The 12,401-nt window shown below is 41.1% G+C and overlaps 1 protein-coding gene and 1 long non-coding RNA gene across 30 annotated transcripts in view; one reads left to right on the top strand and one right to left on the bottom strand.

The window, feature by feature from the left end:
* Window positions 1–12,401, bottom strand: part of LOC310714743 (uncharacterized protein) — a 108,642-nt gene that overhangs the window by 15,308 nt on the left and 80,933 nt on the right. For 2 of the 28 annotated variants that reach the window (XM_083520356.1, XM_083520353.1), the window contains exon 5: window positions 6,709–7,099. The exons of 22 other annotated variants lie outside the window; for them this stretch is intronic. In XM_083520356.1, the coding sequence (XP_083376482.1) occupies window positions 6,807–7,099 (293 nt within the window). In that variant the 3' untranslated portion in view covers window positions 6,709–6,806. Of the gene's footprint in view, window positions 1–6,708; window positions 7,100–11,919; window positions 12,177–12,401 lie in introns of those variants that run through there. 4 more of the 28 variants (XM_083520357.1, XM_083520359.1, XM_083520360.1 and 1 more) reach the window with 4 other exon arrangements.
* LOC310714757 lies at window positions 9–1,589 on the top strand. 2 transcript variants are annotated; one of them, XR_014530031.1, is made up of 3 exons: window positions 52–66; window positions 130–726; window positions 990–1,589. It is a non-coding gene; the product is annotated as an uncharacterized lncRNA (long non-coding RNA). The 2 variants fall into 2 exon arrangements; XR_014530030.1 differs by having other exon boundaries at window positions 9–726.

Below are 12,401 nucleotides of genomic sequence, written 5' to 3'. Positions count from 1 at the left end.
GAAAAAAAGCCCTGTATATACGTAAGATGGCCCTCAAAAACTAAGGAACTGCCCACATCTCATGTGGTTCAACCTCCAGAGAGAGAGAGGGAGAGAGAGGGAGGGAGGGAGGGAGAGAGAGAGAGAGAGAGAGAGAGAGAGAGAGAGAGAGAGAGAGATTTCTGCTCAGGCAGCGGCATTGTTAGTGAGTGCTGAGCTAATGAATCAGCACATCAGTGCTACATCCAGGATCTGATACAAGTGTAGATAAGCTCCCTGTTCTCCTAAAGAGCAGGGGCATCTTGGCAAAGCCCCGCTCTCCACGCTCATGCCAAAGCCAAGGTTCCAAAGGAGAGCCTATGCTTTGAAACCCTCAGGGCTGGGTTTTGACCCTTCTCTTCCCAATCCACCCCACTGTCTGGGACCCTTATAAGGAGATGCTGCAGGGGAGAGGCATTGCTGCAAGGGGAGAGACTGCCTTTGGAAAGAACCAGAGGAGAGGGCAAGAGCTTGTCCACCTGCTCTGTCCACCCACTTCCCCTGCCTAGGACACGTATGAGGAGGATCTGCCTGGAAAATGGCTGCCTGACCTGACGAGCTGAGGGGTGGGGAGGCATTATTTTCCCTCTGCTTTTGGTATTTTGAGGAGAGCTGCTTTCCGACAGCAGAAAGGATGTGTTTGAGATTGAAGATTTTTTTCATAAAGCTGCTCTTGAGATTACTGAGCAACTGCTGTCTGAAGCTTGCGTAAGTTGTGTCTTCTTGTGAGAGTTTAGTATTCACCCACACATTTAAAGCACTTGGCATCCTCCAAAGAATCCTGAGAGCCATAATTTGGTAAGGGAGCTTGGAATTAAAGCTCTGTGAGGGGATATTACAGAGTTATTGGGCGAGGGTGAAGCTATGTGCTTTAAATGTGTGGTGAATGTCCTTTCAATATGTGGTGTGGATGTGACGTCCACAATGGTGAGTATCTCTTTCTTTGATAGATCTTCCCTTTCCCCTGACAGGAGAAGAATTAGCAAGACACCAGAATCAGCTACTGGAGCAGAAGGGGAAACACCAGAAATCACTGCAGAGGGAGGAGCAGGAACAGGAGCAGAAGAAGGAAAAGTTGAGTGGATGAGAGTCCGGAAGGCTCAAGCCATGGCCAAGGGGAAGGCGCTTCTCTCTACCCTTCCCATAGAAAATGTTGCAAGTCTGGGCCAGGAAGGAATAGCAAAGCTGGCGAAAGCAAAGCTCAAAGAAGATTCAAGAGAAGGGCCTGCCAGCCTCAATATGATGAAAGTCCTTAAGTAGTCCCTCTCTTTCCAGTGGACTGTTTTCTGTTGTGGGGTCCTCTTTTCCACCTTGTTTTCCTTCAACCCTTTGTTTTCGTTTTGGACAACTTTGGACCTCACGAAGCTGGGTCATCCCTGCAGGATGGGCACAGGTCTCTGCTGCCTGGGATCAGACCCACAGTTCAACTTCAACCTGCCTCCTCCTTCCCATTAAGCAACCAGGACTCTAACCACTGGGTTCCTCTCTACACCAGAGGACCAAGTCCCTGGCTGCCTTGCCTCACATCAAACAGTTGTCTTAAAAAATACAACGGCAGCAAGTTTTCTCTAGCTTGTTTTTGCAATTGTCTCCTAGAAATAGTACGTAGCTCAGGCCTCATACTGCTTACTCACAGAATGGTTGGAAGTTGGAAGGGACCCAAGGTTCATCTAGTCCAACCCCCTGCAATGCAGGAATCTCAGCTAAAGCATCCATGACAGATGGCCATCCAACATCTACTCCTCTCTTGACTGATCATATCTAGTACTTCCCTTCCTAGCTTTGTGTACCAACACTAGTAGATTATAAGAGCAGAGCAGTGAGGTGGCCAAGCTTTCAGATGATTCCAAATTATTCAGGGCAATGAAAATAAATTGCAAAGAACTTTGTAAGGTTCTATCCCAAATGGGTGATAAGGCAACAAAATAGCAGATGTGGTGGGGAATGGAAACCCTAAAAGGACTGGGGAGGAATCAGTTTTAAAGAGATTTAGAGACAGAATTTGATGCTTCTGACCCGATCAAGCTTTGCTCACATCAGACAGCCTCTTGTGTTGAACTTTCACTTACAGTATGTCCAAGCTAATTGTGCATTGCTAGTTTTGCTGGTTTGACTACTTAAGATGCAAAAACGGGTAGTATAATAATAATAATAATAATAATAATAATAATAATAATAATAATAGTTATTATTTACCTACCCTTCATCCCAAGGTCCCAGGGCGGGTTACAACATTATATAGACAATGCATAGAAAAGAGTCAAGCCCCATACTGTACTATATTTGTGCAGCATAATTCTATCAGCATCGATACAGTATTTTTATACAATTATATCCATTGTTGTAGTATGTATTTGTTTATGTGCTGGTTACCATAAGAAATATGGAGTGTACATGTGTATAATATTATGTTGTAGTATTATAATGCCCATAATATGCAAGAATTAATAATCCTCTTAGCAAAACTTGTTAGGAAAAACTTTCTCATGATCATGGAACAAGATGGGAACAAGAAAATATATGTGGATGGGCTCAATACAGATATTTTCACAAAATTTCATCCCTACTTCAGTGTAAAGTGATGCACATCAAGGGAAACAAACCACTAAGCTAGCAGTGACTTACTAGGAAAGAGATATTGAGGTCATTGCAGTGGAATCAATGAAATGCAGACTCAATGTGCAGCAGCAGCAGCTGTGGAAAAGCTAAGGATCGCTAGGAAAGGGATCGCAAATGAAATTGCCATTATCGAAATGCCTGTATACAAATCTATGGTGAAAAACCACATTTAAAATACTATGCACATTTCTGGCTGCTGCATTTCAACAATGATATTGTGGAGCTGGAATGGGTGCACAAACCACCAACATGCTCAAGGTCTGGAGGTTGTGCTATGTCGTATGTTCCATAGAAAATTTCCCAGCATATTCATCAGAGCTGGGTGTGTGCATGTGAAAAGTGTTGAGAAACACCCCCACAATCTTCAGTGGGGTGAAGAAATTCATAAGAACCTTGGGGGCAAAGACTTGTTTCAGGCAAAGATATTATTCTGCCACCCACTGCTTTCTTTCTTTTTTTGAAAAAGAAAAGGGGATCAAGTTCTTATTAAAAAGAGACAAGATTTTTCCCAGAGTGAGCCTGGGCAAATCTTGTATGAAGCTCCCCTTCCCCATCATTACTTAGTCTTCCATCGTTATAAAAGCATTCTTTCATTTCTTTACAAAAATTACCCTGATTTTGCACACATTCACCCATTTGCTGTAGGCCTCCCCCTCATGTATTAGTTGCTTCTATGATGCACAGGCCCACTCACATAGGATTATGACATCACTGGGTAAAAAAAACCACATTTTCATAAGGAATAGTTTCAACTGGCTGGATGTTTTCAGCTGGGTGTTTGCTGAATATTATTTTCTATGAACAGAAGCGCCTATTACTTTCTTCCTGAATTTCTGCCTAGCCTTGGAATAAAATAATTTTGCTGAGAAATACTTCTGCAAGTTATTGTAGACACTCCTGTTTAAATCTGCTATAGGGAAAGTTATTAGCTAGAATGTTATTTTATGCTTCTGTGGTTGAATATATTGTGTGTTTCATGAGTGTGTGTGTGTGAGAAAGGGGGGGAGCATAAAGAGTTGAATCTGTGTTATATGTTTTGTTGGTCCAATCAATTCCTACTAACTTTGTTCGTTCCTGCTCTATCCTGGTTCTTATGCCCTATCTGAATAGACTCAGATTGTACTATCCTGATTCATGGTAGATTATGTGCCAACATGATGATCGGGTTGGGGAGGAAAATGGGGCTGGGGGACTCTAAATTCAAAGCTCAATTCAAGCTCCGCTTTGTATAATTCTACACATATTGTTGGCTCACAGTTCCACACATAGAGCTGCCTATGTAAGCCCCATGGCAGACATTTGGGCAGGCACAACTCCAACCCACTGAAATAAAATATATCACCCTTTACACTGTGATGCATCTCAGTAATCTTGTGTGCTTTACTTATTGTAGAAGCAAGCAGGGATGTTCATTTCTCTGAGATTATAAAGAGCAATGTGATGGATTTCTATTCCTGTTTTATTCTGAGAGACTTACATGTGTTTGTACTTCTCTGCAGCACTGTAACTGAGGATAGGTATCCTTGAAAGTGATTGTAATATATATGGTATTAGTTTTTCATTTCTCATGGGGAAAATCTTCTTTGCTGAAACGCAAAATTTGGTTTTGATCCAGAAAATGAAAAGCTGCTCTTCCTATTAGTAAATCCAAATACACTGTTAACCTCGCAGTGGCAGGTGGATGGAAATGTTTGCTGCTGTTTCAGACTGCTACTTAAGAAAAAAGTAATGCAGTTTAGATCAAACATATATTTATGTAAGTGTTGTTAACATTATGCTACTTTCAGAACTCTATTTTTTCTGAATATAGATTCTGGTATTTAATTACGAATTTATGTCAGTACTCTACCCTTCTGAATCTGTTTAGGATACTTTTTATGTCAGGGAGAAAAGATAACTGACAATTTCCCCTATTGCCTCAATAACAAACTTTTTTGACAAAATAAAAAAAATCCTTCCAGTAGCACCTTAAAGACCAACTAAGTTAGTTCTTGGTATGAGCTTTCGTGTGCATGCACACTTCTTCAGATACACTGAAACAGAAGTTGCCAGATCCTTCTATATAGTGAGAAGGTGGGGAGGGGTATTACTCAGAAGGGTGGTGGGAATGGGTGATTGGCAGATAGCTGAGATGAGCCTGTTGACGACTCTTAAGGACTGCAATAGGTCTTACAGGAAAAGGCAAGGGGTGAGGTGAGAAATGGCTTAGTCATGTATAATGAGATAAGAATCCAATGTCTTTGTTAAGACCAGGTCTCTCCATGGTTTTAAGTTTGGTAATGAGTTGCAATTCAGCAGCTTCTCTTTCCAAGCTGCATTTTCATGGTTAGTCATCCTGGTCTCTCATGAGAGGAAGGGTGAGGCATAAGGAGATGAAGACGATGATGACAAAGAAACGATCACAACAAAAACTAAAACAGCAACAACAGTTTGCTAACTCTGAATAAAATGTTCCCTGAAAATGGTGTGTAGTTCAGACTTATTCCTAATTTTTACCCTGGAGGGGGAAATATAAGTGTGAAATGAATACACTATTAAGTAATATTGCAGGAGACAGAAGCTTGAAGAGAAAGAAGTACCGTATATTGATCACATAGTTTGACCCTTTCTGTTTTGTCAAAGGAAAGGTCAAATAATTAGCATTTCACTTTTCCCGTGGCCTGAAAGTGGGCAATATAGTTGCGTTTTCTGTAACATCACTTTGCACCAAAACTTTTGATAGGTGATATTATGGTGGTTTTTCCCCAAAAGCAATGGCTAAAGCCAGAGATCAAGATCAAGAATTCAAAATAAACACACAGCTTTTTTTTGTTTTGTTACATTCTAGGATATGTTAGCTATATATTCCTCCTGAATCTGTAGGCCATTTATTTATATGAAATGATATTCTATCTGAATATTTGAATAATGTTTCTGCTCTCTGTCAAGTGTAAAGGATGATTAAAATTACACTGCTTGGCAGCTATAACCATAACACATGTAAATAAAGCTGACATGTGCAGGAGTCAGATAAATGCGGGGAAGCTCAAGTTTCCAAGCAGGTTGTCTGACCTTGGATAAAGAAAGCACAACAAGAGCAGTGGCTCTTTGAGTGGAAGGCTTTCTCTCTTCAAGCACACCCCCCCCCCCTCAATCCCCAATGATTTCCAGATCTGCTCCAGAAGTGATTGGGAGGGTAAAAAAATAGAATAGGTTCCGTCTAGCCCCCCACACTGTTCACATAGCTATCACAAGCAGAACCTGACTGCAATAGCATTCCCCCTGCCTGTGGTTCCCAGCAGTGGCGTAGCGTGGGTTGTCAGCACCCGGGACAAGGCAAGTAATTTGCGCCCCCTAACCTGTGGATTTGCGCCCCCTAACCCTAACCCCCAGATGTTGCGCCCGGTGCGGCCGGCCCCCCCCTGCACCCCCCACGCTACGCCACTGGTTCCCAGCAACTGCTATTCAGAGGCAAGTTGCCTCTGACAGCAGAGGCAGAACATAGCCATTGTGGCTAGCTTACATGTAAATAGGGTTAGGCCTGCAGCCTCTTACTTAGTGGAACCCAGTTTATACTGAAACCAATGGGACTTAAGGCATGAATAGCTCGTCCCACTCATTTCAATGGGAACCAAGTTCAACGGACTGACAGTGCGATCCCATTCAAATTTTGTTTAGTTTAACGGTGTTGTTCCCAGCTAAGTAAAGTACAGGACTGGGGTCTTAATCTGGACTCAGCTTCAATGAATAGAGATAGCATGGATAACAAACTTGAATAAGCAGTTTTCACTGCAGTGTTCTTATTAAGAGAATGTTAAGCTTTGTGAATCAGTGCCAGTGTGAGAACAATGTGCTCATGCTCATACGCCCATGCATATATGCCATGGGTAGGCAAACTAAGGCCCGGGGGCTGGATCCGGCTCAATCGGCTTCTAAATCTGGTCCACGGATGGTCCAGGAATCAGCATGTAGAATGTGTCCTTTTATTTAAAATACATCTCTGGGTTATTTGTGGGGCATAGGAATGCGTTCATTATTATTTTTTTCAAAATACAGTTCAGGCCCCCACAAGGTCTTAGGGACAGTGGACCGGCCCCCTGCTGAAAAAGTTTGCTGACCCCTGATATATGCTGTGTCCCTTCAATGAAGCCTGTTTGAATCCCATTTACTGCTGCCTGTTTAAATCCCATTTATTGGTATCTGCCTCTTCCTTCCCACCATGGCAACAAAAATGCAAAAGCAAAAATCATTCCGGCTGAGCAGTGTACTTCCTCTGCCTTGTAAAGCAATAGAACAAGCACTCTCTGGACTGACTGATTTATTTTGAAGTAAGAATTTGAACAACAGATGTTTCTAGATTTGGGTCTTTTCATTCTTTTTGTAGGGACTGCAACCAATGTGTGAAATAAAGGTGTACCTGAGGAACGCTCTTCAATTTTCCATGACCCTTGACCGCTGGGGCAGGCGGGTGGCGCTATTTCCTCTGTAATTAAGAACACCCAGGCCTTTCCATGACATGTCTCTACCAATGGGGGCAACATCAGATTCCTATGTCCCGTTGCTAATTAGTCATTTCCACACATGTGTGGCTTGTCATCTTGCCAACATGCATGAGACAGCATCTCCTATGGACTCTTTGGGATTGGCACTTCTAAAAAAAATCCCTCCATCATGTAGTACACTTCTTGTGTATATGATTTTATTTGCGGAAGTAATCCATAAACATTATAGAATAGACATCTCAACAGGATCACATTCTATAATATAAATAAATCTATTCCACAAGTATCATTAACAGCCAAGTGCTTATATAGATATATATACATATATGAATGAATTGGCTATGATTCGCAAATCATGAGAATAACTATGTACAGTATAAATTATCTCCTCCCCTTTTTTATTTAATTATATTTAACTATATTTTGACAGACCTGTACTTTTACAATAAAAATAAGATATGGGGCAGGAGAATCCTGGGACTCCCGGTGCAAGGTGATGGAAAACTGTTAAGCAGAATCTACAGTAGACACGGCTTTTAATACATACATACACAAATATATATGCCGTTTGTTTAACTTCTCCATAACGCAGATAATTTTGGGGATTCTGGTTCGAATTAGCCCTAATCTATAACTGGCCTATTTACTGTAAACTGCTTGAGATAGCATCCGTTTTGAGTGAAGGGAGGCTGTAGTAGTACAGTACTACATATGCTACCCTAATTTTACCATATGGAACATAGTTATATATTTTTGTATCTCATTTTCTTTTCCTTTCAAGTTCTAAACTATTCTTCATTCTGGCTGTACATTTTACTGGGTTGTGCTTTTTCATTTCCCCTGCATTCCCCCTCCCCCCAGTAAAGAAAGAAAACATAATTCTGATAATTTTTCCAAACATTTCTTCTACATTGCTTGCTACCTTTAGATAATGTCCCAAAGCTCAGCCTTTTTATCTTGTTTACTTGATCATTTTTATTTTTTCTTCCTCTCAAGTGCTTGTAAAAACACATTAAATCAGAAAATTCTCCCCTATGGTAAAATCTTATTTGGATTTTCTGTTTAAATAAGGAGTTTATGTTAGGTCACATTAATAATGTTTCCAACATGTTTCCTTTCTGCCTAAAGAAGGATCTAAGAAGATGTTGTTTTCATGACAAAAAGGAATGAAATATGAGGACAATAGTCAGAAATTAAAAGGAAGTCCTCTGATCCAAACCTTTGCTCATAGGAAGACCGTGTCTCTTCCTCTTTCTTTGAAATTGACTAGTTTGGGGGGAATTGTATGGAAGACAACGGGATTTTAAACATTTGTAAAAAGTTATAAAGTCAATGTCTGCTTCTATTCCACTGAGGGCTGAGTAAGATCTCATACCCCATAAGATCTGAGACAGTAGCTATAACTTAAAAAATTAAAGGAAAATCTTGTTTGAATTTCAGATGTAAAACCAGAAAATAGGCAATTTTAGAAGAGAAAGAAATGCAATGTATTTTGACCTCTAGTATGATTGTCTATCATACTAGAAGTTTTTATATCAAACACACTTGGGCTAGATCTACTGATGGGCCAAAGATCTACTCATGGAAGGATGTGCAGGTAGAGGTGGGAGTTTCCAATACCATTTCTCTCTGTAGACCTCTGCTCTAGCTGAGGGATTCTGTGGAATAGCATGGGAGGGGAAGGAGGAGAGCTCAGGAAGGAGAATCAGCAAAAACTGCCTTACCACTTACCACTTACGTGGGAATCCACTTACAAAAGGTCTGCACTGAATCCAACCTACTGTTCGTTGAACTTGTAGCTTAAACTTATAAGACTCTGGGTCTTATAAGAGGAACATCTAATTTAAGTATTAACACAGCAATCCTACATATTAATCAGGAGTCCTGTTAAATTCAATAGGGCTTATTCCTGGTGCGTGGGTATATTCAATTGCAGTGCAAGTGAAGTATGCTCATAACTATTTCTAGCATTCATTTGTAACAATGCTGCGAATGTTTTTAATTACAAGGTTTCTTCATCAGCGAAGAAAGCAGAATGCAATTCTGCGCATGCGCAGTTGGCATGCAGCCAATCGGCACCCAAAGCCAGCTGCTTTGTAGGCATATGTGCAAAAGTTTAAACCCCTTAACCTCACCGATAATCTCACTGATTGTTGTGAAATGAAATATGAACTACAATGCCAGTAAGTGCGCTTGCAGAATTTCTTTAATATTCTTCTCAGTGGAACGTTCACTGATTGCTGTCATTGACATGTCCAGACCACCCAACTAAAGCTTTTTCTTTGGCAAATGTCTACTCTATTTGAGTCACTTCTGTCTATTTCATACAAATGTTTGATGCGGTTTTTGTTCCTGGATATGGTTGTTTTGGGAAGAGAGGCAAGACGGCAAGATGAAAAGGTGCACACATAAACGACATGTTCTAAAAAAGCTCATACTGACAAAGTCAATACTGTAAGAAAGGGAGTTTACCTATCACTACCTATTTCCTCATTCACCTTGTCCAGTATGGCTTCATCCAGTACATGAAGTAATGATAAATCAGTGTTTGAGTGTCTCAAAGCTTGGAATTCAAAGCTTTTTCATTCTTTTTCCACATAAGTCAGTCCAACTAAACTACCAATGGTTGGTCGACTTGGCAGAAAAAGGGTGGGGACCAAAGGTTAACTCCCTTGAAATGTATATTATTTTCTGCATTATTTTTTAAAAGCCAAAATTACAACAGAGAGGGGAGAGAAAGGGTGAATTTCAGTGCCACGGCACTTCATTCCTTACGGAAAACGAATATTCCCGAAGGAAGCTGGGCTGGCGAAGTCACACTCGGCCTGGAAGCTCTTTCCCTTCATTCTTCATCGAAAAGTAGCCAGTTGCTCAGTTGTAACTTGTAGGTTTCGGAGTAAATGGGAATACTGGGTTGAAAGCCGAGGAGTTTGCCTCAACATGAAGAGGCAGCTTGCCCACCCAACAAACTTTCAATAAACACAGATGGACTGTTTAGAGGCCTATAAAACATGTCCTAGATGACTAAGCCCATCTTTCAACACAGTTGAGTGTCTTCTAGAAATCCTTTTGAGAGGAAACATGGGAACATAGGAAACTGCATTAAACTGAGTCAGGCCCACTGGTGAATCTAGTTCAGTATTGTCCACATGGACTGGCACCGAATCTTCAGGATTCAGGATGGGGATGTTCCCAGTCCTACCTGGATATAGTAGGAATCGAACCTCCTGGGACCTTCTGCATGCAAAGCCAATACCCTACCACTGAGCTATGGTTCTTCTTTAAAATATAAAGGTGGTGCAGGGCACCCTCTCTTCCCTAGGACCTTCTAGCATGCAAATCGATGCTCTGCCACTGAGCTAGAGTCCATCCACAAGTGGGTCAATGCAGTGTCCTTCATGGGCATAGCCGTGAGGGGGGCAGAGAGGGGCAGCTGCCCCCCTAAATCAATAAAAATCAATAAAAATACATAGCTAACTGAGGTTCTGCCCCCTCCAACAAAAGGCCTGCCCCCCATAACAAAAATCCTAGCTACGCCCATGGTGTCCTTGTTAGTGTCTGAAGGAATGTGGGAGTTTTGTTTTTTTTTAATAAGAAATTTATTAAGATTTTCAAAATATTACAAAATAAAAATAGAAAAAAGAAAAATACAAAATAAAAATAATTAAAAACAACTCAGTCTTTCCATTACTTATTTTTCATTAGCTTGTTTCCCGGACCTCCTCGCGCCTCCCTTTTTTGTATTCCAAAATGGAAGGTGGGAGTTTTGTTCCAGAGGGGGAAAGAAAGGCAAGACTCTTTTCAATAAACAATAAAAGAGGGAATTTGTTATTTCACTTTGTAATGTCAGAAGCCCTCCCCAGCCTAAAAAAGCAATGTACACAAGGAAAGTGCAACATGACAGCGCTGCCCTCTGTTCATTTATAATTGCCTTTTAAAAATATGCTTTCTCACTCTTTCTCCTTTCATAATTTCATACTGCACAAAAGTAATCTGTCCTTAACAACGTGGTTGCCAGGAGATGTGAGGTGCCCTTATACGGCTATAGTCTCCCATGCTGGCCTCCAAGCAGATGCAACTGGCATTCGATATGTTGAGAGTTATCACACTTAGAACATAAACTTTGAGCTTCATCTCAAATTTTATAACGCCAATGTCGACTCAGTTTTGGAAATTCGCTCCTCCTTGCGAAGTCTGACAGCCAAAATGAAGTATTTCCGTTGCTTTTTGTGTTGTTTCCTTCTTTTTCTTTTGCTAAGCCAAAGGTAGCTGTGCTTCAGGTGTTGGTAGACTCCAGCTCCCAGCATTCCTAGCTGCTGGCCATGCTGACTGGGGCTGATGGGAGTTGGAGCCAAACAGCCTCTGCAGGGCATCACATTATCTATCCCTGTGCTACACAATTCCAAAGCCAGATTTCCCTTTTAACGCTTCAGACCTTGCCAAAATTTTGCAAAACACTTCACTCATAATATATTTAGGTGGCGTTTTGCAAATGCAGGGTTCTTTAAAATAAACACACACACTAGCCACAACCACATAGGGAAAGGTAGATTTTAGATCCACTAATGCAGTGACCAGATTCATTACTTCAATTTGGGAGGATCCTAGCTACTGCCCACTGCTTTTTAGTACCCCCAATGTAGGATGGTGGCTAAGCCCCATTAAGTTTATATTTGAAAGGGAAGCTCAGCCTTCCATGATTCCAACATTTTAGGACAGAGGAGTCCTGAGTGTTTGGCAGTCAAAAACAGCAGTGCCAGAACTGTGATCAAGATACGGAAATCATTTTGGTGCGAATCCAGCTTTCAAACCATGACAAGGATGCAATAAAGTATTGACTTCTCCTCTGTATTGTTTCTCATTCCTTCATAATTTGATTGTACCATCACATCTGAAGACTGATAGCTCTGCCAGGCGTTTTGATACTGGTGCCATTGCCAGCTGGAAAGGCCACTGAAGCCTGTTTGAAATTAACTGACCCAAATCCTGTTTTTCCTGGATGATTATATGAAAGGCATTGTACTTTTTATTACGTATTAACTAGAAAGCATGTTATCCCTGGCAGCATTTTGAAAGGTGGGAAAAAAACAACAGAAAAAGTTAGAGCTCTTCTAAAGAATAATATGTAGTGATTTCACATCATTACTGGACGCCCTCCCTCTCAATGAGAGGAAAAAAACTATTTGTTGGACCCCAAAGTGCTCTTCCACATGTAAAAGTTGTTTTTCACTCATGTGATGTCTCTTAAATTGCTTGTTCACACATTACTCTGAACACAGAGTG

Source organism: Podarcis liolepis, assembly GCF_965112155.1.
Source record: "Podarcis liolepis genome assembly, chromosome: 9".
Classification (NCBI taxonomy): Eukaryota; Metazoa; Chordata; class Lepidosauria; order Squamata; family Lacertidae; genus Podarcis; species Podarcis liolepis.
Note: the sequence above shows the minus strand (reverse complement) of the source record. Positions and strands in the feature narration are given on the sequence as shown.